Raw genomic sequence first — 25,644 nt, 5'->3', positions numbered from 1 at the left:
GTGTGGTTGCCACCGTGAAGCATGGAGGAGGTGTGATGGTGCTGTCTGTGATTTATTTAGAATTCAAGGCACACAACCAGCATGGCTACCACAGCATTCCACAGTGATACGCCATCCCATCTGGGTTGGGCTTAGTGGGACTATCATTTGTTTTTCAACAGGACAATGACCCAACACACCTCCAGGCTGTGTAAGGGCTATTTGATCAAGAAGGAGAGTGATGGAGTGCTGCATCAGATGACCTGGCCTTCACAATCACCCAACCTCAACCCAATTGAGATGGTTTGGGATGAGTTGGACAGCAGCGTGAAGGAAAAGCAGCCAACAAGTTCTCAGCATATGTGGGAACTCCTTCAATACTGTTGGAAAAGCATTCCAGGTGAAGCTGGTTGAGTGCCAAGAGTGTGCAAAGATATCATCGGGGCAAAGGATGGCTACTTTGAAGAATCTCAAGTATAAAATATATTTGTATTTGTTGAACACCTTTTTTGGTTACTACATGATTCCATAGGTGTTATTTAATGTCTTTATTAGTATTCTACAATGTAGAATTTTTTTTAAATAAAGAAAAACCCTTGAATTCCCAGTGATCCAGGAATTTGAGCATGGAGAGTTATAGCTCTGGATGGACTCCCTCCCTGGGTGATGAGGGTTTATTTCCTTGACAAATCTGTCTACGTACTGTTTCTGTCTCCCTTCTCCCTCCCCTCAGGTGCAGTCAGGCAGTCGGGAAGATCTGGTGGCGGACTACTTCAACCCATTAGAACAGAGAGAGAGATCCACCCTTTGTCGGCCCTCTCCTCTGAGAGATGGAGCCAAGACCCCCACCAGCTATGTTACGCCCACTGTGAAGAGAGACACAGACCGCCACCGGGCTGGTGAGGGGCCAGGCAGGACCTCCAAACCAGGCCAGTGTGTCAAGCCCAGCGTCCGGCTACAAGAGGGATCCACTTCCATGCCCCAGTCCCACTCACAGACCCTACCCAACCGGACCAGCAACGGGTTAGGGACAGGGGGGCGGCCTTTACCCCTGGGACCCTTTTCACCCTGTGGAGGAGGTCTGGGCAGCAGCAGTTTGTCTCGGACCTTCAGCCTGGCCTCCGCTGACCTGCTGCACTCCAATGGTCCAGGTAGCTACCTGCCAGACATGGAGGCAGGAGGCTCGCCCAGCCGAGGTGGTGGGGATGGGGTGGTCAGGAGGCCTGGGGCTGGAGCCACGGCCAGGGAGCGCCCCCAGTCTGCCAGGTTAGCAGGACCCTTGGACATAGACCCCCGCAGACTGTCTCTGGCTCCACCCAAAGAGGAACCTCTCAGCCTGGCCCCTCCCCAGCACCACTCCTCCCTGTCCCTGCAGCCCAAGTGCTACGGAGGGAGAACAACACCAGGCTCCACCCCCAGGAACAACAGCCCCAGCTCCGGACTGCAGCAACAAGGACAGCCCACCCACCAGAAGAACCACTGTGGGGAGGTTGCCATGTTGAGGGCAGCGCCGGCTCTGAGGCTGGAGGAGCCACAGGAGGGGGATGCGAGGCTCCAGGCTAACTGCCCGCTGCTGAAGAAACCAGAGGTGGGGGGAGGAGGAGGGGGGCTGAGCTGCAGCACAGAGGAGCACCCCAGGAGCACCTCCCCAGACCCCAACAACGACCCTCAGACTGTGTGGTATGAGTACGGCTGTGTCTAGGAGCCGTTATTGTAGTGGCAGGCCTCAGTACTGTACAAAACCTTTTCTTCCTGCTAAACCACAGGATACCTGGTCTGGCACCGCTAGGCTGGTCCTCACTGTACTGGACCACATCCTTTCTGTTTCTGACCATTTGAAACTTCCTAGCTGCTTTTAAAGCTTCATAAAGGAAATTCTACCCCAAAGAGAACACCACACCACAGGGCGCTGTACCCAGCTGGCAACATATGGTTGATTTGCATGACCAACACGTGGGCATGGTACTTGGGACCGCCAGTGCCGCAGTTACATTAACGTGTACAGGAATGCTTTGAGGAAGGCAAAAGCACTAGAGAGCAACGAATGTATTTTTCTTTTCTTCTATTGGACAACACTGGTTGCTCTATGTGCACTGTATGCACAGCACAGTGGGTCTGGCCCTGTCCAATGAGTTCTATTCTGAATCTGAAAAACTAACATTTTGGGGAAGGAGAGAAAGACCACTCCCAGAGTAATTGCATGGTAACGTCTGTCCTCCATCTTTAGGAGCTTGAGGACAGATTGTTTATCTCAACACAGCCTCAGTGACACATTACTGGAAATGGGTCCGCTCCCACTTTGAACATGCTGTTTTCTGTTGCGTCTGTGGGTGACCCAAACTATAGGCTTTTGCGTATATCTCATCTCAAAGTGAAACTGGCTTGTGGGGAGCATGTAATTCATCCCATATCTGTTTTTGTGTACGCGAGGCAGGACGAAACAGGCAGATATACCATAGAGGGAGGGAACACCAGACTGACCAACTCATGAAGAGAGACAAAGCAGGGCTTTTTGTAGCAAGAGGGGACCATTTCTGGAGGAAAGGATTGAGTGAGTTTAAGATGAAGAAAGATGGAGATTTGGAGATGATTGACATAATGGTGATGATGGACAGAGAGAAATTAAGAAAGATGAATGAGAGTTTGAGACATTGGTCAGGTTGAAGAATTAAAAAATGAAATGTATAATGTTCTCCATGACTAACCACCATTAATGCCCCCAGAAAACTGATCCCTATACAATAGATATCTTGTATGTGCAGAAAATAAATCTTATTTTCCAAATACAATCCGAAGAGCACTATAAGACAAGGATGAATAAGTAGATATGTGTCTGAACACTGGATACATTTTTATTACAGAAATCTAATCGGTGACATTATCGACAAGAGGCTATTAAAGGATTGTCTTTTTAGTTTTGAATTATTGATAGTGGAATTATAGTTGGAATTATTACATTTTGTATATTTTTTTTACACCGCTACCCAGCTCTAAAATGTCAGTAAGACTCAATGTATTTATTATGTTCCTCTCAAATGACAAAACTATGTCTGCTTATTTGTGTTTTTATCTTCTCACCTAAATGAGTTTGTTGTGAAGTTGAGTGTGTGGTTCACTAAGGGTGGTGTCATTTTGAATTGTGCACAACCTCTCATTATCGTAATGTATTGATGCGTTTTCTGTATTAGTAAAAAGCCAGTGGATAAAAATCTCATTAGACTTCTCTATTAGGTAGACGACTAGTCCGCCTATTAGAGTGTATTATAGTACAGTTGAAGTGGGAAGTTTACATACACTTAGGTTGGAGTCATTAAAACTTGTTTTTCAACCACTCCACACATTTCTTGTTAACAAACTATAGTTTTGGCATGTTGGTTAGGACATCTACTTTGTGCATGACACAAGTAATTTTTCCAACAATTGTTTACAGGCAGATTATTTCATTTATAATTCACTGTATCACAATTCCAGTGGGACAGAAGTTTTTGGGTCGATTGGAGGTAGGCCTTGAAATACATCCACATCTTCAAACTCAGTGCCTCTTTGCTTGACATCATGGAAAAATCAAAAGAAATCAGCCAAGACCTCAGAAAAAAAAATTGTAGACCTCCACAAGTCTGGTTCATCCTTGGGAGCAATTTACAAACGCCTGAAGGTACCACGTTCATCTATACAAACAATAGTACGCAAGTATAAACACCATGGGACCACGCAGCCGTCATACCGCTCAGGAAGGAGATGTGTTCGGTCTCCTAGAGATGAACGTACTTTGGTATGAAAAGTGCAACTCAATCCCAGAACAACAGCAAAAGACCATGTGAAGATGCTGGAGGAAACGGGTACAAAATTATCTATATCCACAGTAAAAACGAGTCCTATATCGACATAACCTGAAAGGCCGCTCAGCAAGGAAGAAGCCATGCTCCGAAACCGCCATAAAAAAGCCAGACTACGGGTTACAACTGCACATGGGGACAAAGATCGTACTTTTTTGGAGAAATGTCCTCTGGTCTGATGAAACAAAAATAGAACTGTTTGGCCGTAATGACCATCGTTATGTTTGGAGGAAAAAGGAGGATGCTTGCAAGCCGGAGAACACCATCCCAGCCGTGAAGCACGGGGGTGGCAGCATCATGTTGTGGTGGTGCTTTGCTGCAGGAGGGACTGGTGCACTTCACAAAGTAGATGGCATCATGAGGCAGGACAATTATGTGGATATATTGAAGCAACACCTCAAGACATCAGTCAGGAAGTTAAAGCTTGGTCACAAATGGGTCTTCCAAATGGACAATGACCCCAAGCATTCTTCCAAAGTTGTGGCAAAATGGCTCAAGGACAACAAAGTCAAGGAATTGGAGTTGCCATCACAAAGCCCTGACATCAATCCCATAGAAAATTTGTGGGCAAAACTGAAAAAGCGTGTGCGAGCAAGGAGGCCTACAAACCTGACTCAGTTACACTAGCTCTGTCAGGAGGAATGGGCCAAGATTCACCCAACTTATTGTGGGAAGCTTGTGGAAGGCTACCCGAAATGTTTGACCCAAGTTAAACCATTTAAAGGCAATACTACCAAATACTAATTGAGTGTATGTAAACTTCTGACCCACTGGGAATGTGATGAAAGAAATAAAATCTGAAATAAATCACTACTATTATTCTGGTATTTCACATTCTTAAAATAAAGTGGTGATCCTAACTGAACTTAGACAGGGAATTTTTACTTGTATTAAATGTCAGGAATGGTGAAAAACTGAGTTTAAATGTATTTGGCTAAGGTGTATATAAACTTCCGAATTCAACTGTATATACTGTAAGATATGTAAACATTATGTAGTAGAGCATGAAAATATTTGGCACTCAAATCTTCCTTCAACTTGTTCTATTCAGATACCAAACAGATTGATCAAAGGTTGGCATGATTGGCATTCCCAAGAGGAACATCAGCTGTTTGCTGTGGATCACACACAGGCCTAGGTAGCATAGCAGTTAAGAGCGTTGAGCCAGTAACCGGAAGGTTGCTGGTTTGAATGCTGGCTCGGATTCTACCGTTCTGCCCTTGAGCAAGGCAGTTAACCAACAACAGCAACGGCTCCTCGGGCGCTGATGACATGGATGTCGATTAAGGGAGCCCACCGCACCTCTCTGATTCCGAGTTAAATGTGGAAGACACATTTCAGGTGAATGCATTCAGTTGTGCAACTGACTAGGTATCCTCCTTTCTTTCCTCTCTTTTCTATGCACAATACGTGTTCCATCACCATGTGTTTTGTCCGACTGGTACGTCGGTTCTGTGTATACTGTACGGTAGGTTAGAGATTGGAGTTTGATAATCGTGACCAAACACTACTAAAAAATGACTAGTTATGACAGACCTACAAACGTGCAAAGATACTGAAATTTTAATATAGCAAATGTTTGTGATTTGTTTTCATAGCTTAATGAAGATGCATAGACCTTTTTTGTCCAAAAACAATTGAAACCTTTTTAAATAAAGTTTTGTAAAATGTAGTTTATCCTGCCTGTCTTTGTAGGCCGATTTATGTTACTGTGTGACAATAGTCAGGGTAATATGTGATGGTTTTACCCACACCATGCAACTGATAAAATATTATTAGAGTGTCAGTCCCAGCATGAATAGACACACAGTAGGAGTGTAGTTTACTGGAAGGACGAGGACAGGGAATTCACTCACATGATGATAGATGTAGTTCAAGATGTCCTGCACTGGCGCAACGATCATTCTTATCATGAAAGTGTGGTTTTGATATATATTTTTCTCACCTCACACACATTTCTCGGGGAAATGTTCTGTGGCGCTAAGGGAAACACCTTGGGACCGCCTGCCTCTGACGTTCATCAGTGGCACTCTTGTGTGGTATAGCAGGGTTACTTTCGGATTAGTAAAAAAAAATGCGATTCTTTCTTCAGAGCACTGACCGAGTTGCTACGGAGAAACCTATGGCCTCTCACCATCAGACAGCGCGCGCGCAGCCTATTACAAGGGGGGCAGATAAGGTAAACATATTTTTATTTTATTTATCCTATCTTTATAATAATGCAACACGTGCTTTATTTAGTCAACTGTATATTCTAAACCTAGTCCATTGCCCCAAAGACTCATTCTATGTATTTTTTTTATAGGCTAAGCCTTGGTAGCTCTAATTGGTTTTAAAAACGAATTGTTTGAAATGACAATTTTTGCAAATAATTCCTAAATGCTGTGCTATTGCAATTGTACAATAAGCTTTCCAGTGTTTGTTGTCTGAGGGAAGTAGCCTAAATTGTGTATATTATAGAATACATGTATGTATGCAATTTTAGCTTCTTCTAATGCAACTATCTTATTAAACATCATGTAGGCTATACTGAGAAAAAAACAAAATGCTGTGTTGTGGACAGTATTTAGCCAGAGTATATATATTGTGGACAGATTTCAGCTTGGAGACCAATGCGATAACAGGTGCAAGGTTTGGAAAGAGTTGTCTATATTTTTAAGTGGGTATATACATTTTTTCCAGCTTTTAAAATATTACACTGTCCAAGCAGTCATTGTCCAATACCTCTGCAAGTGAGTATGGTGGAATAATTATTCTATGGGCGTTTAGGACAAGAAGTAGGAAGTCAAACTAAGTCAATGTGCCAATGCATTCTTTTTGTGGACCCCCAGTCACTTGGAGTTTTTCTTAGTGGGCCAAGTAATGCCCTCAGGGAGCCAGTCTCCGGTGTATTGGTCTATGAATGATTGGTCTATGACTGAATAGGTTGACTGGCATTGAGCTATGAACTGGTTCGGATTTAGTCACTCACACACACACACACTTGCCTCAAGCAAGTGGCTCTTTGGAAAGCCGATTAGATACTGCTGAAATTAAACCGACATGAATTGGATCTCTATACTCATTGCTGACTCGCAGCACAGGAGTGCCTTCAGTTAGACATTACCTCCAAGGTCTGATTGCTGCTAATTGTGCTGTAATGTTTGTGGTCTGCAGTCAATATTGTGCCGAAAAGCTCCCCCCTGCCAGAATACCCCCCCCCCCCCCCCTTCGCATGAGTCCCCCCTTCAAGCAAGTTGCAGCAATGAAGAACTGAGTGTGTGCGCGTTCACGCGAAGGGGGGGGAGAATTCTGGAAGTGGGGAGCTTTTCGGCACAACACCGGCACTGGTGGAGAAAGTTAGGATATGCATCTTGGTGGTTCTTGAAAGTCAGGACACTCCTTGTCCGGCAGGGAAACCTTATTATAGATTTTGTTGCATTATTTGAGCTTAAAATGTACATTTACCAACATGTTATAAGGAAAAATATTTGTTCTGGGAATTTTCTAAATACTTATTAAATTCCATGTCGGCTCTATGACTGGAAATGACATTGTCCGGAGCAAAGGATCCCAATTTTCAAACTCTCCAAATGGATATTAACTGAAAAAGGATATAATGTAGTTTCTTGCAATAGCCCTATCTGAATTCAAATAATATTTATTTCAAAACTGTGATTCCAAAATTTGGTCAACTCCGTTAGATTGTCTAGTATCCTCAATGAATAATACATGAGCAGGGTCAGCTATACCATAAGCACTGACCCCTTAATGTCCTCATTACGTTTAAACTCAGCAAAAAATAAACGTCCCTTTTTCAGGACCCTGTCTTTCAAAGATAATTCGTAAAAATCCAAATAACTTCAAAGATCTTCATTGTAAAGTGTTTAAACACTGTTTCCCATGCTTGTTTAATGAACCATAAACAATTAATGAACATGCACCTGTGGAACAGTCATTAAGACACTAACAGCTTACAGACGGTAGGCAATTAAGGTCACAGTTATGAAAACTTAGGACACTAAAGAGGCCTTTCTACTGACTCTGAAAAACACCAAAAGAAAGATGCCCAGGGTCCCTACTCATCTGTGTGAACGTGCCTTAGGCATGCTGCAAGGAGGCATGAGGACTGCAGATGTGGTCAGGGCAATAAATTGCAATGTCCGTACTGTCGGACTGTTCCCTGATCTCCTCAGTCCTCCTGATGTCCCTCACAGGAGCACAGGAAAATCACTCTAATTGGTCTGGAGTTGTGGGGGAACACAAAACACACACACAGCAGAAATGGAGAAGCTATGGTGATCAAATCAAACTTTATTTGTCACATGCGTCGAATACAACAAGTGTAGACCTTACAGTGAAATGCTTACTTACAAGCCCTTAACCAACAGTGCAGTTCAAGTAGAGTTAAGAAAATATTTACCAAATAAACTAAAGTAACACAATAACATAACAATAACGAGGCAATATACAGGGGGTACCGGTACCGAGTCAGTGTGCGGGGGTACAGGTTAGAGGTATTTTGTACATGTAGGTAGGGGTGAAGTGACAATGCATAGATAATAAACAGCGAGAAGCAGCAGTGTACAAAACAAAGGGGGGGGGGGTGTCAATGTAATTGTTTGTGGGCCATTTTATTAATTGTTCAGCAGTCTTATGGCTTGGGGGTAGAAGCTGTTCAGGAGCCTTTTGGTCCTAGACTTGGCGCTCCGGTACTGCTTGCCATGCGGTAGCAGAGAAAACAGTCTATGACTTGGGTGACTGCAGTCTCTGACAATTTTATGGGCTTTCCTCTGACATTGCCTATTATATAGGTCCTGGATGTCAGGAAGCTTGGCCCGAGTGATGTACTGAGCCGTACACACTACCCTCTGTAGCGCCTTAGTCAGATACAGAGCAGTTGCCATAGCAGGCGGCGATGCAACCGGTCAGGATGCTCTCGATGGTGCAGCTGTAGAACTTTTTGAAGATCTGGGGACCAATGACAAATCTTTTCAGTCTCCTGAGGGGGAAAAGGTTTTGTCGTGCCCTCTTCACGACTGTCTTGGTGGGTTTGGACCATGATAGATAGTTGGTGATGTGGACACCAAGGAACTTGAAACTCTCAACCCGCTCCACTACAGCCCCGTTGATGTTCATGGGGGCCTGTTCGGCCTGCCTTTACCTGTAGTCTGCGATCAGCTTCTTAGTCTTGCTCACATTGAGGGAGAGGTTGTTGTCCTGGCACAATACTGCCAGTTCTCTGACCTCCTCCCTATAGGCCGTCTCATCGTTGTCGGTGATCAGGCCTACCACTGTTGTGTCGTCAGCAAACTTAATGATGGTGTTGGGGTCGTGTTTGGCCACGCAGTCATGGGTGAACAGGGAGTACAGGAGGGGACTAAGTACACACCCGAGGGGCCCTATTGTTGAGGATCAGCATGGCAGACGTGTTGTTGCCAACCCTTACCACCTAGGGGCGGCCCGTCAGGAAGTCCAGGATTCAGTTGCAGAGGGAGGTGTTTAGTCCCAGGGTCCTTAGCTTAGTGATGAGCTTCGTGGGCATTCTCACATAGGTGTTCCTTTTGTCCAGGTGGGAAAGGGCAGTGTGGAGTGCAGTAGAGATTGGGTCATCTGTGGATCTGTTGGGGCGGTATGCCATTTGATGCACATGAAGTAGTAACTTCACCCTGATTCCAAACACCTCACAGATTACAATAGATTTCCTGTCTGAATACTGCAGTGAGAGTAGTATGTGTGTACTGCCAATGTTTTTTTGCACACTTTTATAATAAGCAAAGATGACGCTTATGAGTAAAACTTGCCAATAGTTGCAACTGTAACATACTGGTATGTTATTTCAAGATGTGAGTGGCCATTGCTAATTCCAGTTGAGTTAAGATTGTCACAGTCTGCTGGTGAAGCATTGTTCTTAGAATGATATATTTAGACATGGACTATCAGATTACTCTCATTGTATGTATTTTCATTTCAGGACATTGACTTGTTGGGTTTTTTTCTCTTCCAGAGCTGAGTTGGAGATATGGCCTTTGTGTTGAGTCAACCTAACCATGGGTCTCACAGCCTGGTAGTGTGTGGGTGCTACTACTAACAGAAAGGAACATGGCATTTGGGCCATGTCTGGCATGACGATGAACATGTTTAAGGTTGAGTCGGACTACATTAACTGCACCATCAGCCATGAGATCCACCAATACCTGTTCTCTGGAGCCTACATCCTGGTCCTTCTGATCGGCGTGCCCACCAACGCCTTCTCCCTCTACCACGCCTGGCTGCAGCTGAGAGCCAAGAACGAGCTGGGGGTCTACCTGCTCAACCTGACCATGTCGGACCTCCTCTACCTGGCCTCGTTGCCTCTCTGGCTGCAGTACATCTTCCAGGGAGATGACTGGAGCCAAACGGAGTGGCTGTGCCAACTGTGTGGCTTCCTGCTCTATGAAAACATCTATATTAGTATAGGTTTCTTATGTTGTATCTCTATAGACCGTTACCTGGCTGTGGTGTACCCGTTCCACTTCACAGCATTCCGGAGCATGCGGGCAGCTACATTGGCCAGCGCGTTCATCTGGCTGAAAGAGATTGCCGTGGGCGTGGTCTTTTTCAGACACAAGGAACTAAGCACTGACCGCACCAACCAATCGATTTGCTTTGAGCACTACCCCATGCAACCGTGGGAGTACCCAATTAACTACTACCGTTTCTCCGTTGGCTTCCTGTTCCCCCTGGGCATCCTGTCCGTGTCGTATTTCAGAGTCCTGCGGGCAGTCAGGAAGAGCACTGGCACTCAGAGCGCCCAGAAGACCCGTATCAAGCACCTGGTGACCAGCACCATTGTCATCTTCCTCGTATGTTTCTCTCCGTATCACGTGTTCCTGCTGCTGCGTACAGTCTTTGAGAGGGACTGCCCCTTCATCATCAGTATCTTCAACTACTATCACTTCTCCCTGCTGCTCACCAGCTTCAACTGTGTGGCCGACCCGGCGCTGTACTGCTTCGTCAGTGAGAGCGCCCAGCAGGGGATCCAGCAGGCCCAGGAGGCCTGTACCCAGGCCCTCTGCTGCAGCTGCCACAGGGGACAGCACAGCCCTGTTACCGCCACCACCACGGGGACAGACTCCAACGAGAATGGGACAACAACCGTCACACCGCTGACACAGAACCAGACGATCTAGCAGTAATATAAATAATACATGGGTTTTATAAAGTTCTTTGGAAGGACCTAAAGATGCTTGAATAGTAGTCTAGGAGCTGGAACCAGATTTGGGTAAGAGGGATGGTGGGAAAAATACTGACAGTGACATGGAACATTCTGCAATGAGATTGTGATGATTGTCATTCTGCGATGAGATAAGTGTTATAGCAGTGCTACAACAGTGTTTTAAGGTATTGTTTTTTGTTTTTAATTTTACCACCCTTTCTTTTGAGATAGTTTTGAGTTCAAAACTAACTCTATATAGGCTAGCAAATTTCTTCCTGTAACATTTTGTTTCTATCTCTCATCACATTATTTAATATTAATTCTCAGGTTTTTAAATCCCAGACGGTGATTTCAGGAGTGACTGACTTCATACCTATCAGCACAGATCAGACATATCAACACGTGACCTAATTTATCTCTATCGTAGGTCCTCTAGGATTTTTGGGTTAGATTCTTGCTGCTCAATATCTGTGAATCGCTCCCATTTCAGGGGTATGTAAAGGATTCCTCAACTTAGCTCAGATTCATAAATGACAGTGTGTAGAGCATAAACAAAAATACATACAAACAGTGAGCTCCAAAAGTATTGGGGCAGTGACAATTTCTGTTGTTTTGGTTCTGTAATTCAGCACTTCGGATTTTAAGTCATACCCCACCAAAAATGCTAACCTCCCCAGTTATTGTAATGGTGAGAGGTTAGCATGTCGTGGGGGTATATTTATGCCTCTAACTTTCTCTCTAATCATTATTCATGATTCATTCAGGTTTATCTGTAATCATGGTTGCATCCACATTAATGTTAAGTGTTAAGAAACCTATACTATTCTTATTTACAATAAAAGTGACTCCAAAAGGACACATTATTTACCATTAATTTCTATTGGGCACAAAATAATCTGAAACACATTCAAAACAAACAGCAAATGCATCCAACAAGTTTATACAGTTACAATCTTAACGTAGTAAAGATGTGCTAGGAATATTGGACCAAATACATCACTTTTTAATACTTTATTACAGATATTAGTGGATTTGTCCTCTGAAATGCAGCTACTATGTACAAAAGGGCTGTAATTCCTAAACAGTTCACCTGAAAAGGATGGATGAAAATGCCCTCAAATTAAAGCTGACAGTCTGCTTTTTAACCTTCATAGTCATTGTATCCTTTCAAATCCAAAGTCCTGGAGTACAGAGCCAAAACAACAACAAATATGTCACTGTCCCAATACTTTTGGAGCTCACATAAATGCATACATACACAGGTTTAGAGCCTTAACAGAAATTCATTAATTTTGAATGTTATGTTGTTTTTGTGCATCTCTGAGTGATGTTCTATTGATTCCCGGGTCATTTCATGTTTTAATGTGTATCTGAACTATTGCCGTTCAAGCAGGCAGAAATACAGCCGATATGACAAGTTATGCATAATTTAAAAGTTCAATATCTTGAAAACTTGATTTCTGGCATGCATAACATTTGGTGACTCTATCAACAGAGGACCAATTAAACAAATACCAAAAGATAGATTTTAAGTGGATTATTCCAGCGGCGTCAGGCTCAGTAGTACCCCACATGAGGACCAGCACAGCTGACCTCTCACCTTTCACACTCTGCACAGATTTTCTGCTGCATGTTTCCCCTCCTTACATTGGTATTTTTACTTTTTTAAGTACCAGATCTTCCCAAAGCAGAAGGACATAGGAAAAGAGGCTTTTCAATGGTGAATGAGGCAGTTGTAAATCACCTAAGGATAGACTGGTTGTTCTAAGGATGAATTGGAACATGTAAGGCAAACATACAGAGATAATAAATCATGGGTGAATAACTTCATACAGTAGGAGACTGTGTAACAATAGTGTTGACTCATCATACGTCGCTATCAGCCCAGGGTCTCTAATGGTATCAAATGTAATATTTGTTCAAATATTGTATGTGCATATGTATGCATGTCACTTTAACCACACAATAAGAACACATATCTGTAGAGTAATGTTCAAAGTCTATTTTTGTAGATATATCTTTTCATGGGTTTAATGTTCTCTTCTCTTGTTGAATTCTTGTTATTTGAAAGATTTGCTTTGAGACCATGTGGTCTTGCTTGACGTTAGCAGTGACACACTGTATTCAGTGATGCAGGAAATGCATTCTTGTTGCGTAGGATAGTTGCTGTTACATGACTTTTATTCTACTTCTGCTGAAGTTATGAACCCTTGCTGTTTTTCTTTTCATTTGGTCTCATTGGACATTTTCTCAGCACATCTCTCATATTTACAACATCAATATTAAAATGCTGCCATAATGTGTCAGGATTCTTCTGTAGAGTTAAGGTGTCTTCCACTGGGATTGTGCTCTCTGGAAGAGTGGGCTTTCCTGTATTTGTTTCTCCAAGATTTGATGCATTCATTTGCATCTTATTCAGATTGCTCATCTGATATGTCTTAGGCATGAAACAAATTGTCTTGTATGTTCTCATTTTTCACACTTTTGCCACCTTGTAGGAGTTTGAGGCAGATGCAACTAAAGCCATTCCTCTATCACGTCAACTATCTCTATCTCTCTCACCTGTGAAGAAGTCGTCCCAGAAACAACCAGTTAGTTAACTTTGCCTTGGCAGTTGGAATTTGATTCAAAATAGAACTACACACTCAAACACAACTAATGCATTAAACTCCAAACACACTTGAAGCAGATCCGTGCGTACACACACAGCTCAGTGGGACTAGAGTTGAATTGACACTAATTGTCAGCGTCCTGTTTTTGTTGGGCTGAGATTGTTCAGTTCTGCATTTTAACATTTATTTTATCAAGTAAGCAACTCATTAATTCGATCATCGAGTAATGCTAAACATTCTCAGGTGTAACCAGTCGCTAGCGAAGAAAAAGCATTGGTTTGTTTATTAACCTAGCAACAGAAGCCTCCTTGGACGACACTAACTTTACTTTGGCTGAACCTAGAAGGAAAGGGCTTCATTTGGAAAGGTCAAACCAAATATCATTGCTTTCTATCATAACCATGTTAGATAAGAAAACCATAGATAAACAAACTGTGTGACATAAGGACTAGAAACAAGAGTAGGAGCATAATGTTGGATTGAATTATTTGGCTGGAGAATTCAATATGTCTTCAGTCTTTGCGAGGTTGCCTGAAACCATACCATGTGTTTGTCAGACAGTGTTGACGGTAAGATGTGTGTGAAAGGTTGTTTTAGACAGATCTGTGAGTGACCTTGGCTGCGGAGGGAGGAAGTAAGGGAGAAGGTGGGATATTTAGGGAGGGTGGCCCCTAACATGGCACACACTGGCACTGACAGTAGATGAAATCATGTTTCAGTGGAGCTCTGGTTCTAATCAGATAACAGCACTTTGATTACTTTCCAAATTATTATTACATGATTTAACAGTTTATGTAGTGTATTAAAATAAATAATCACAAGTGATTATGATTTTGAATACAAATGTCATTAACACCATTAATATTAGTGAGACAGTGTGTTGAGTAACTTTAAACAATATCTCTGAAGAATTACAGAGAGTTTTTAGGACAGGTTTCAGTGGTACTCTGCTCTTAGCAAGTGTTTTGCTCACCGACTCATAGCTAAGGAAGACAAAAAGTTACCAAGCCAGTATTTCTGGTGAGTAAAACACACAGACCCCTCTGACTTTTAGCTGGAGACGAAGTGTTAGTAGCATAGCACAGTTGGAAGTGTGCCACAAAGGCAGTCAACTGTCCCTGAGAGCAGTCTTCCTTCGGAACTGTGCGTGCGTGACTGATTCTCTATTTGGTTATATTAATTTGGTCCTACTAATCAACACAAGATGATTTTACTAACAAAAAAAGAATACTTTTCAACATAAGATATTTGAGAGATTGGGAATTGTGATACTCTATATCAAACTAAAAACAGTTGTATATAGTTCTAATCTAGTGCCTTGTTTACAATAGAATTAAGATCACAAAGCTATAAAAACCAACTTGGTTTATGGCGTTGTCTGATATCAGGCTTTAGCTTGTAATATTATAGTAACATAATATATCCAAAGCAACTTAGTCATGCATGAAACATTTTATGTATGGGTGGGCCCGGGAATCGAACCCCCTACCCTGGCAGTACAAGCGCCATGCTCTACCAACTGAGCTACAAAAGGACAAAGGTTTTTAATTTATGAAGTTCGTAATAAACGTTCGGGAGCAATCAAATGCACAGCTGCAGACAACTCCAACTCCACACTCAGTTTGATCCAAACATGACAGCATCAAACTCAAGCCTTTAGGAAGACTGCCATGTACTGTAATATCGTGTTCAGGTTCCATGCAATCAGATGATTAATGATGTGAGATAGTGTAGTTTTTTGCAGTGTAGTAGCTTTTGGCTCGGGTGGGGCTTCCACCTGGTCACAGACCAAGGACCATCCCCAATCGTTGGGGGTGGTGTGGTGGATACGGAGGAGGGGATGCGAATGACAGCAACGGCATTTTGACAGCAATGGTATTTTCACTTCTCTGCGTGGGTTGGTGGTGTGTTCACTACTTTGCATAGGTGGTAGTTTGTAAGGTGTAGTTTCACTTTCTCTGTGAGGTGCGGTCCCTGAGCTTTATGATGAGGTCAGAGTGTGTGGGGTGAAAGGACAGGCCGTCCACCTCCATGCCCAAGGTTCCTGTCTTTCCGCTGCGGACACCATGTTGCACCAGGATGGACAGCATCTCCTCCTCCTGTGGCATGGCAAACAGAGACCGATGACACAGGTTTAAATATAGCAGACTTGCCTAGTTAAATAAAGGTTAAATTTAAAAAATCTACACACAAATACCCCATAATGACAAGGCAAAAACAGGTTTTAGACATTTTTGCAAATGTATTTAAAATAAACTGATAAAACATTTACATAAGTATTCAGACCCTTTACTCAGTACTTTGTTGAAGCACCTTTTGGCAGCGATTACAGCCTTGAGTATTCTTGGGTATGACACTACAAGCTTGGTACACCTGTATTTGGAGAGTTTCTCCCATTCTTCTCTGCAGATCCTCTCAAGCTCTGTCAGGTTGGATGGGGAATGTCACTGCACAGGTATTTTCAGGTCTCTCCAGAGATGTTTGATCGGGTTCAAGTCCGGTCTCTGGCTGGGCCACTCAAGGACATTCAGAGACTTGTCCCGAAGCCATTCCTGCTTTGTCTTGGCTGTGTACTTAGGGTCGTTGTCCTGTTGTAAGGTGAACCTTTGCCCCAGTCTGAGGTCCTGAGAGCAAGATCTCATCAAGGATCTCTCTGTACTTTGCTCTGTTAATCTTTCCCTTGATCCTTACTAGTCTCCCAGTCCCTGCCACTGAAAAACATTCCCACAGCATGATGCTGCCACCACACGCTTCACCGTAGGGATAGTATTGACCAATTGATGAGTGGTTCCTGGTTTCCTCCAGATGTGACGCTTGAGATTCAGGCCAAGGAGTTCAATCTTGGTTTCATCAGACCAGAGAATATTGTTTCTCATGGTCTGAGAGTCCTTTAGGTGCCATTTGGCAAACTCCAAGCGGGCTGTCATGTGCCTTTTACTGGAGGAGTGGCTTCAGTCTGGCCACTCTACCATAAAGGCCTGATTGGTGGAGTGTTGCAGAGATGTTTGTCCTTCTGTAAGGTTCTCCCAACTACACAGTTGAGCTCTGTCAGAGTAACCATTGGATTCTTGGTCACCTTCCTGACCAAGGCCCTTCTCTGATTGCTCAGTTTGGCCAGGCGGCTAGCTCTAGGAAGAGTCTTGGTGTTTCCAAACTTCTTCCATTTAAGAATGGTGGAGACCACTGTGTTCTTGTGGACCTTCAAAGCTGCAGAAATATTTTGGTACCTTTCCCCTGATCTGTGCCACGACACAATCCTGTCTCGGAGCTCTACAGACAATTCCTTTGACCTCGCGTCTTGGTTTTTGCTCTGACATGCACTGTCAACTGTTGGACCTTATAGACAGGTGTGTGCCTTTCCACATGTCCAATCAATTGAATTTACCACAGATGGACTCCAATCAACTTGTAGAAACAGCTCAAGGATGATCAATGGAAACAGGATGCACCTGAGCTCAATTTAGAGTCTTATAGGAAAGGGTCTGAATACTTATGTAAATAAGGTATCTGTTTTTTATTTTTAATACATTTGCAGAACCAATCTAATAACCTGTTTTCACTTTGTCATTATTGGGTATTGTGTGTAGATTGATGAGATGTTTTATTTAATTAATGTTAGAATTAGACCGTAACGTAACAAAATGTGGAGAAAGTCAAGGGGTCTGAATTACAGTGCTCGTCTCACTGCAACCTGCTCATGCACTGTTTAACCATCACTTCGACGCTTCCCAAGTACTGTAATACAGATACTGTAAAGACGTTTTAGAGCGGTGTCAAAATAAGAATATTATGAGATGGCTTAAATGCTAGTTGTGAGTTAGTTGAGTTAAACATCTGTGTCAAGTGCTGTATACATCTCACAACACTGGGCATCTGTTCCTAATCCTATTGAAAATAAGCAGTGTTTTAAATTAAAAGGTTGGCTTGCAAAAGTATATGCCCTATCTATAGCAAAATGTGGCAAGCTGTAAAGAGAGGAGGCCGGGATAGGGGCCAGCATAGCTTGCCACATTTTGCTATAGATAGGGCATATACTTTTGCAAGCCAACCTTTTAATTTAAAACACTGCTTATTTTCAATAGGATTAGGAACAGATGCCCAGTGTTGTGAGATGTATACAGATGTATATGTTAATGACACATTGGCTTTGCTGGGGTTCTGAAGTGGTCTGAGAGTTCACCACGCATACAAAAATGTCCAGAATGTGGCGGCCCGGCCTATTCTCTAGGGACTCTGTCTGCACCTCACTATAATGATCTCACTGTGACAGTGGATGGCCTCTGCTCTGACCCCATGCCTAAGATCTGCATGTAGTGAAGCATAGATATACCTAGAGACACATAGACATAGAATTTGTTTGGCCTAGAGCCGGGCCTGGACATTCTTACCTTGACTACATCCCTGGCCCAGTTCAACGGATATAAAACGCTTTTGATACAGCGGTGGTGTAAACATTTTTGTGCAGACAAACTCAACATTATCAGTTGTATCACAACCGTTGTCAAATGTATTGTTCTTAAGTTATACAGTGTGATCTAGGAACTACCGTACCTTGGCTACAGAGGGCAGGCTAGCAGCCCAGGCCTGGTGCTGGTCCTGGGTAGGTGGGTGAGGCTGGCCCAGGCCTTTGTGGCGGTACCGCTGATGGATGGGACAGAGACTGAGGATGTACAGAGCACAGGCCATGCCGTAGCCTCCCCAGTTAGACACTCCTACATCCCAGAGACAGGGGTAGAGACGAAGAACAGGATGAGATTCAAAACAGTTTTACAACTTCAATTTTTCTCAGTCTCCCTCATACACTCTCTTAATGATGCTGTCTCATGATCTAATGAGATTTTTTAAAGATAAACACAAATGGTTATACACTGGGCGCAGATGTCAGTTCAACATCTAGTTTTTCATGTCATTGGATTAACGTTAAAAGTTGGGTGAAAAAAAAATACTAAATGCCCTTACGTTGTTGACTTTCTACAAATCCAATCAGTTTTTCACATTGATTCAACATCACATTTATTTAACCCTTATTTTACCAGGTAAGTTGACTGAGAACACGTTCTCATTTACAGCAGCAACCTATGGAATAGTTACATTGATGATTAGGTGGCCACGAAGGCCAGATTGGGAATTTAGCCAGGACACCGGGGTTAACAACCCTACTCTTACAATAAGTACCATGGGATCTTTAGTGACCACAGAGAGTCAGGACACCCGTTTAACATCCCATCCTAAAGACGGCACCCTACACAGGGCAATGTCCCCAATCACTGCCCAGAGGCATTGGGAATTTTTTTCGACCCTCCAACACCACTTCCAGCAGCATCTGGTCTCCCATCCAGGGACTGACCAGGACCAACCCTGCTTAGCTTCAGAAGGGTGGTATGCTGCTGGCACGGATGTTGAAACAATGTTGATTCAATCAGTTTTTTCCCAGTGGGTTGTCTCTCTTGTCTGCAAGTGTAAACTTCTCAACATAATAAGTTGGGCCACTTTATCAAGTTTAAGTGTTGTGTGTGTAAAGTATTCATTGGAAATCTTACTCGCGAATGCTGTGTGAATAATCTATTGTTGTGTGTGTGTTGTCTGAGGTGAGCCGGACACTTTTTCTTCTCTGGTCAGCTGAAGCAAGAAACTACTTCTGCTCTGACCGATGATTCATGGTGAGAGGATGTTGAGGTGAGAGTGTCTGACTGTTTCAGTGTGTGTGTGTGTGTATTCTGAGGTGAACCGGACAGTTTCTCTTCTCCTCTGGTCAGCTGACGCAAGAAACTACTTCTGCTCTGACCTCTGATTCATGGTGAGAGGATGTTGGTGAGAGCGTGTCTGACTGTTTCAGTGAGCATGTCTGTGGTGGTGACACTGTCCTGCAGTAGCACACAGCCTGACTATATGGAATGCAGTTCATAATACACAACCCTTGATCAAACCTGAGACAACCATCCTTCTGCCTGCAGTTATATCCCTTGGCCTGCAGAGGGCACTGGAGAATGAGCTCCAATCTGCTCATTGTAAATCTAAACGCGGTATCTAATCAGTAACAAATTATATTTAGAAAGTAACATACCCAGCCCTTAATATAAAATAGTAAATAATCCTGTAAGGATGGTCGCTAAAGGCAATTTGAAACGTAAATAAATAAAGTCCAAATGAATACATCATTAATTCCCAACCTGCAGTGATGGCAAAATCAGCAGCCACGTCACAGGCTATCAGGCTCCCATTGGGCATGTGTTCTCTCACTGCCTCCTTCACCTTGCCCATGCCCAGCTCGTTCCCGCCATCTCCTATCCCTATTTATACACACACACACACACACACACACACTTAAGTCTGTATTGAGACATGCATATTGTTCTACAGATCTGTGTGCACAGCAGGTGGACCTTTCAGTAGCTTACCTGAATACCAAACTCCATAGTATCTGTACCAACCTGTGGTGCTGATGCCAGGGATGGTGCTGGCTGTGGTGAATAGATCATCTATAGGGTCCACCAGGTGTTTGATGTTCACTCCTCTCATATTGTAGTAGTTCCCATCAGACGCTCTGCCACTGCGCTCTATTGCCACCAAGTGGTCAAACCTGAGCATAACAGACAAAATACTAAATTGACCCACGTGAATAGGATGGAGTGAAAGATGTGCGTGTTGAAAGCTGAGGTCATCACCTGGGCTTTTTATGGTCTCCGTTATGACACAGGAAGTACAGTGCTGAGTCTGGGCTGTTGCCTTGGTAACTGAGTAGTGGTACGGCTGTCTTTATCACACCTAGAAACACAAACAGGTTGGAGGTCAGCCAAACATATGGAGCTAAACTGACAGAATTCTGTATAGAGTCAGGGCTAGGGCACACATACGCCAAACCATGTACCTTTCTTCACTGCATCTTCCATAATCCTCTGATTCATCTCCAGGGCACGGTGATCCGTCACTATAGCAACCTCCTTCTGCAGGGCCTGGAGGGTGGCTGCTATGGCGATGGCTCCGGGGGGCCCGTCTGTCTCCTCAGGGGGGTTGTGTGTGTAGTGGGTGGGGAACCCCGTAGTGATGAGCACAGATGAGGAATGGGAGAGGGACAGGCAAGACCTCAGCAACTCATCCTGGACAAACAATGCACGGATACCCCTCTCTCCTGGGTCCTCGCCAATGATCTTCTCCAGGTCTCGTATGCTCTGGACTACAGCCTTAGACGCCACACTGAAATGCAAAGGCTGCTGGGAGATGGAGAAAGTCAGAGGGCATTGGTCAGGCTCAGGGGTGGATGTGGACGCAGAGACGGATGAGTCCTCTCGATCAGTGAGGAACATGCAGCCTGGAGAGTGGGTGAATGCCAGTGTGGGCTCTGAGGAGGAAGAAGAAGACTTTATTGTCCATTGTCAATGGGAAACCAACACCATATGTGTCTTGTTAGCCAGTTATGCAGTAATAAATATTACAACCAGACAGCCACTCACTGCAACTCTGGACAGCCTCCACACCAGTGACCCCACAGGCCCAGAACGCAGGTACATCTCCTGGGCAAAGGGCCACCGGGTCCCCATACTCCGGCCTGGATACGTCCTGGATCCCCAGCACAGCTGTGATGAGATGGTGCAGAGTCAGACAGGATGTAAATTGCTAGAAGAGGCCTTTTGGTTTTCTACAAACAAAGGACCCATCTGCAGTTGTGTACCTGGGTCCCCGATGTGGATGGGTCCTCCATGGGCCAGAGGGGTCAGGTGAGTGATCTGGGCCACAATGTCCAGCTTCTCCTCAGGTACTGGTCTCATAGTCACCACCATAGGGCACTGGAACTGGCCCACTCCTCTACACTGGAGAGATGTCTGCAGAGGAACAGTGTATTAAAATGCAGGCCTAAATTATGTGCTTTACTCATTGTGTACATTGTAAGTCTTGTCTCTTGAACTATGCATATGTTTGTCTCCAAATCAGAAATAATATGGTAATTACGAGCCTGTGAAAAAGAATGTCCTTCTTGGTGGAAAATCACTATATTCTGTTCTGTTGGCACAGTGAGTCGCTCCGGATGTCTACCTGGCAGAAACCCTCCTTCCCAGTCTCACCCTGAACATGCTGACATTACAGTTCTGCTCCACATTTCGGACAGGGACCCCAGCCTCCCGCAGTGTCCTCTCAAAGCTGAAGCTACAGCCCAGGTAGAAGCTGACCATGTCCTGGAGCTGACCGCTGTAGGACATCAGGCTGGACACTCTGGATACCAGCAGGCCGTCCTTAAACACACAGTACTGGGGACAGTCCACTCTGTGGAGAAGTAGACGTATAGAAATGCTTTTGATATTGTACTACTGTTTGTTTTTGTTCTATCATTGTAAAGCAACTTTGGTTCCTTGACAGACAGACGCAGCAAAAGAGCTAGGAATAGACTGGAGAGGCTGTTTGAATGCTATTTACTGTTGATCAAACAGAAATCTCATTGTCTAGTGAATAGGAAGTGGAAAATACTCTGGTACGGTTCCCTTTCCTGAGAACATGGACTAGAGCCTACATTCACACAGCGCAGCCTGTTTTTATTGAAAGTCTCTACACACACAGACAACAACACTAGCTTTACTGCAGTGTGAAAGGTTAGAAAACAATGGGGGAAGATGAATGGGTACATTTCTCAGTTAAAAAATGTGCCATAAACGCAGGCTCATGTCCTGGAAATAATTACATGAATACAAGACAGAGATTATCCTCAAGCGTTAAATCTACACGGCGACTCAGAGTAGACTTTGCCCGGCCTGAACTGCTATATTCTGAACAGACATCTTCTCTGCACATAAAATAACCTCACATGGTTAGTCAAGGGATTGTTTCAAGACATAAAAATGACCATCAAAGTCACAACTCTCTTGAGTTAGCATCACATGAATGCCTCCCTAGATTCAGGAATACCCCCATAATAACATTAAATATAACCAATTCAAGATGGTGCAGTCTCTGTAGGCTTATTGTGTGATGTGTTTGTTTGTATCATGTAGTGTCCATGTTATATTGTTGCATTTGTATTGTAATGGTTGTCAGATTTTGTGTTAGGGGTGTTTCAGTCAGTACCTGATGTCTGCGTCTGCAGCGAGAGGTGGACATCCCCACTCCCCAGGCTGACTCCTGTACAGCAGGGGCAGGGGGCTGGGGTTGGCGTGGCAGAATGCCTCGAAGTCATCAGCTAGGCTCTTATGGAGGATCACCACATTAGCCTGTTGGTAGCCTGTCAATCAGACGTTGATGATGAAAAGGAATATTGAGTCAGATTGTACACTGAATTGTATTGCATTGTTTGATTCAGATGTGTGCCTCTCTATAAAGACTGGGGGAGAGAAAGTGAGGAAGTTAAATGTTTGAGCTTGTTCAGTGCATGAGGTTGCATTCAATAATTAACCATTACATCAAAGATTCTAACTGACAGTAGTCACACAAAATGTACTGCACTGTGGGTCTATAGAACAATATGTTACTTTCTTATCCTTTGTTGCCATCCTGAACGCCCTAAATGTAAACGTCACTCTGACGATACAGCTGGTTGATTTTCAAGCAGTATTGTGATATTTAAGCAATAAGGCACAAGGGTGTGTGGTATGGCCAATATATGGCCAATGCAAATTAATTACTTAAAAATCATACAATGTGATTTTCTGGATTTTTGTTTTAGATTCCGTCTCTCACAGTTGAAGTGTACCTATGATAAAAATTAGACCTCTACATGCTTTGTAAGTAGGAAAACCTGCAAAATCGGCAGTGTATCAAATACTTGTTCTCCACACTGTATATGTTGTACCTACCTGCAGCAAGTACAGAAGTGTTCTCTATGCCATTGTATATGTTGTACCTACCTGCAGCAAGTCCAGAAGTGTTCTCTATGCCATGGGTTTTCTTACGGATCAGAGCCCTTAGTGCACTAGAGCTCATAACAGACTGACACTTAGACATCTCTACTGACCTGGCTCAGCTACTGTTGCCTCTCACCCTACTGCTGTCTACTAGAGGGTGCGCTATATTGGTTAATTTGTCAATGGGTGTCAGATGTAGGCTAATCTCATTGACCAAACGCCTCCTCCAAATGCTTAGCCTTAGAATGGACGAGTTTTGATATCAGGCTACTGTAGCGACACTGGCCAGACAGATTTATATACTGAGTCAATGTGAGACTTCCAAGTCTGGCAAGCAAGAGATACTACTGTAGCTGGAATTAGGTAATGGGTTACATATTCACATACAGCTAGGTGATGGAATCAACTTCCTAAACTAATGATTGACCTGGGTCCTCAAAATAGAAAACTGACATTTGCTGAAAAGATAAATGTCTATTGCCTGTTTTCTCATTGATTGGATTTGATCGATTCTGGTGATCAACATATTAAACTCGATGAAAGTGGAGTTACTTGGATGTTTTACCTGAGCACGTTCTAGTGGTGGTGGCCTTTACACACACTAGTCTTTGCACTGGATACCGTCGAATTGAGTTGGTGAGTAATCTTATACCTTGCCACGCCTGAAACATGCTCAAACCTGAAATGAGAGGTAGACAAAAAGCACACAGGCCTATTCAAAATGCATCTAAAATACTTTATTTGGGGTAATCAATCATTTCAAAACGGTGACATCCGAGTGGCTAGCTAATGCTATTCAAATTTGGCTGAAAAGTGTTGTAATAATTATACAAAGAGGTTTGAGTTTATTATGTAAGTGCAAAGTGGGAGGCATACGCATGCGTCCTCTTTAACATGATACATGTATAACCTATGCATACCATACAACTTATGTTTACGAATAATAGTAGCTAGCACATGATAAGAAAATATATAAGCTTCTTGTCGATGTTTCACTGTGCATGATGAAAGGAAGTGGAAAGCGCAAAGCAAACTATTTCCGATATAAACCGCTCTGAATGCATGCTACCTGGGGAGGAATGTTTTTAGTAGTAGCTAATGCATATTCCCATAAACGAATTTGGAAGAAAAAAAAATAAAAAATCTTGCAAATGACAATAACGTTACTTCCGCTCAATCCGTGCACTTGGATTCCACTAGATAGCACAGTCACAAAGTCAAAATCGTAAAGATTCCTAAAAACAAAACATTTTGGTATTAATTTAAGGTTATGGTAAGGCATACGGTTAGCAGTGTCGTTAGGTTTAAAATCACATTTTAAGAAGAAAAAGTGTAGAAATAGGCGGGGTTTATGGCTGTGACTCTGGTAAATAGTGACGACTACTGACCTTGGGTGTTTTCATGTTTGGGTTTTCTTCTCGCGAGAATCTAGGCAATACTGGATCAGAAATCTCACAGTGGACCCAATTCCATAACAATGAAACTGAAGAGTGAGTAATAGATCTGTAATTTTCATTGAAAGCAAGCGGTAGATCAGTTCCATGTGCGTCTTTTATATGCTTCCCGTTCTTAAGTTTAGTTATTGCGTCTTTTACTTTTAGTTTTGTGCACCAGCTTCAAATGGCAAAAAATACGTTCTTTTTCGTTATGTAAAATATATTTAGATATTACAATGACTACTTGCTTGTTTTGCCACATAAACTGAAATTAGGCGAACTATTAGAATTTTAGCAACCAGGAAATGGCGGAGCGATTTCTGCATAGTGCATTTTTAACTCATTCCATCCATCATCCATAAGATATACTAAACAAAAATATAAATGCAACAATTTCAACGATTTTACTGAGTTACAGTTCATGTAAGGAAATCAGTCAATTGTAATAAATTCATTAGGCCCTAATCTATGGATTTCAAATGACTGGGAAGGGGCGCAGTAATGGATGGGCCTGGAAGGGCATAGGCCCACCCACTGGGGAGCCAGGCCTGGCCAATCAGAATGAGCTTTTCCCCACAAAAGGGCTTTATTACAGACAGAAATACTCCTCGGTTTCATCAGCTGTCCAGGTGCCTGGTCTCAGACGAAGCCGGAGGTCCTGGGCTGGTGTGGTTGGACGTACAGCCTAATTTTCGAAAACGACGTTGGAGGTCGGGTTATGGTTGAGAATGAACATTAAAATCTCTGGCAACAGCTCTGGTGGACATTCCTGCAGTC

General features: G+C 43.4%; 3 protein-coding genes across 7 annotated transcripts in view; 2 read left to right on the top strand and 1 right to left on the bottom strand.

Moving 5' to 3' along the window:
- LOC139563564 (protein Daple-like) overlaps positions 1-5,487 on the top strand; it is an 87,061-nt gene extending 81,574 nt beyond the window's left edge. The window contains exon 32 of the mRNA XM_071382338.1: positions 713-5,487. Coding sequence (XP_071238439.1) covers positions 713-1,681 — 969 coding nt within the window. The 3' untranslated portion in view covers positions 1,682-5,487. The remainder of the gene's footprint in view (positions 1-712) is intronic.
- Positions 5,488-5,632: 145 nt separating this feature from the next.
- On the top strand, positions 5,633-13,293 carry LOC139563567 (ovarian cancer G-protein coupled receptor 1). The gene is made up of 2 exons (XM_071382348.1): positions 5,633-5,994; positions 9,802-13,293. Exon 2 carries the CDS (start codon positions 9,911-9,913, stop codon positions 10,964-10,966), a length of 1,056 nt encoding a protein of 351 aa, XP_071238449.1. The 5' UTR covers positions 5,633-5,994; positions 9,802-9,910; the 3' UTR covers positions 10,967-13,293.
- On the bottom strand, positions 11,989-25,318 carry dglucy (D-glutamate cyclase). Of its 5 annotated transcripts, none has more exons than XM_071382342.1 (12): positions 24,820-25,318; positions 23,997-24,110; positions 22,659-22,812; positions 21,665-21,863; positions 21,274-21,424; positions 21,056-21,178; positions 20,473-20,943; positions 20,270-20,369; positions 20,036-20,184; positions 19,775-19,894; positions 18,156-18,316; positions 11,989-15,703 (listed from the first exon to the last, which is right to left on the bottom strand). In XM_071382342.1, exons 2-12 carry the CDS (start codon positions 24,100-24,102, stop codon positions 15,554-15,556), a joined length of 1,884 nt encoding a protein of 627 aa, XP_071238443.1. In that variant the 5' UTR covers positions 24,103-24,110; positions 24,820-25,318; the 3' UTR covers positions 11,989-15,553. The 5 variants fall into 5 exon arrangements, with proteins under 5 accessions (XP_071238443.1, XP_071238440.1, XP_071238445.1 ...); XM_071382339.1 differs by lacking the exon at positions 24,820-25,318 and adding an exon at positions 24,501-24,781; XM_071382344.1 differs by lacking the exons at positions 19,775-19,894; positions 24,820-25,318 and adding an exon at positions 24,501-24,783.
- Positions 25,319-25,644: the final 326 nt, after the last annotated feature.

Source organism: Salvelinus alpinus, chromosome 34, assembly GCF_045679555.1.
Source record: "Salvelinus alpinus chromosome 34, SLU_Salpinus.1, whole genome shotgun sequence".
In the NCBI taxonomy this organism is placed as follows: domain Eukaryota; kingdom Metazoa; phylum Chordata; class Actinopteri; order Salmoniformes; family Salmonidae; genus Salvelinus; species Salvelinus alpinus.
Note: the sequence above shows the minus strand (reverse complement) of the source record. Positions and strands in the feature narration are given on the sequence as shown.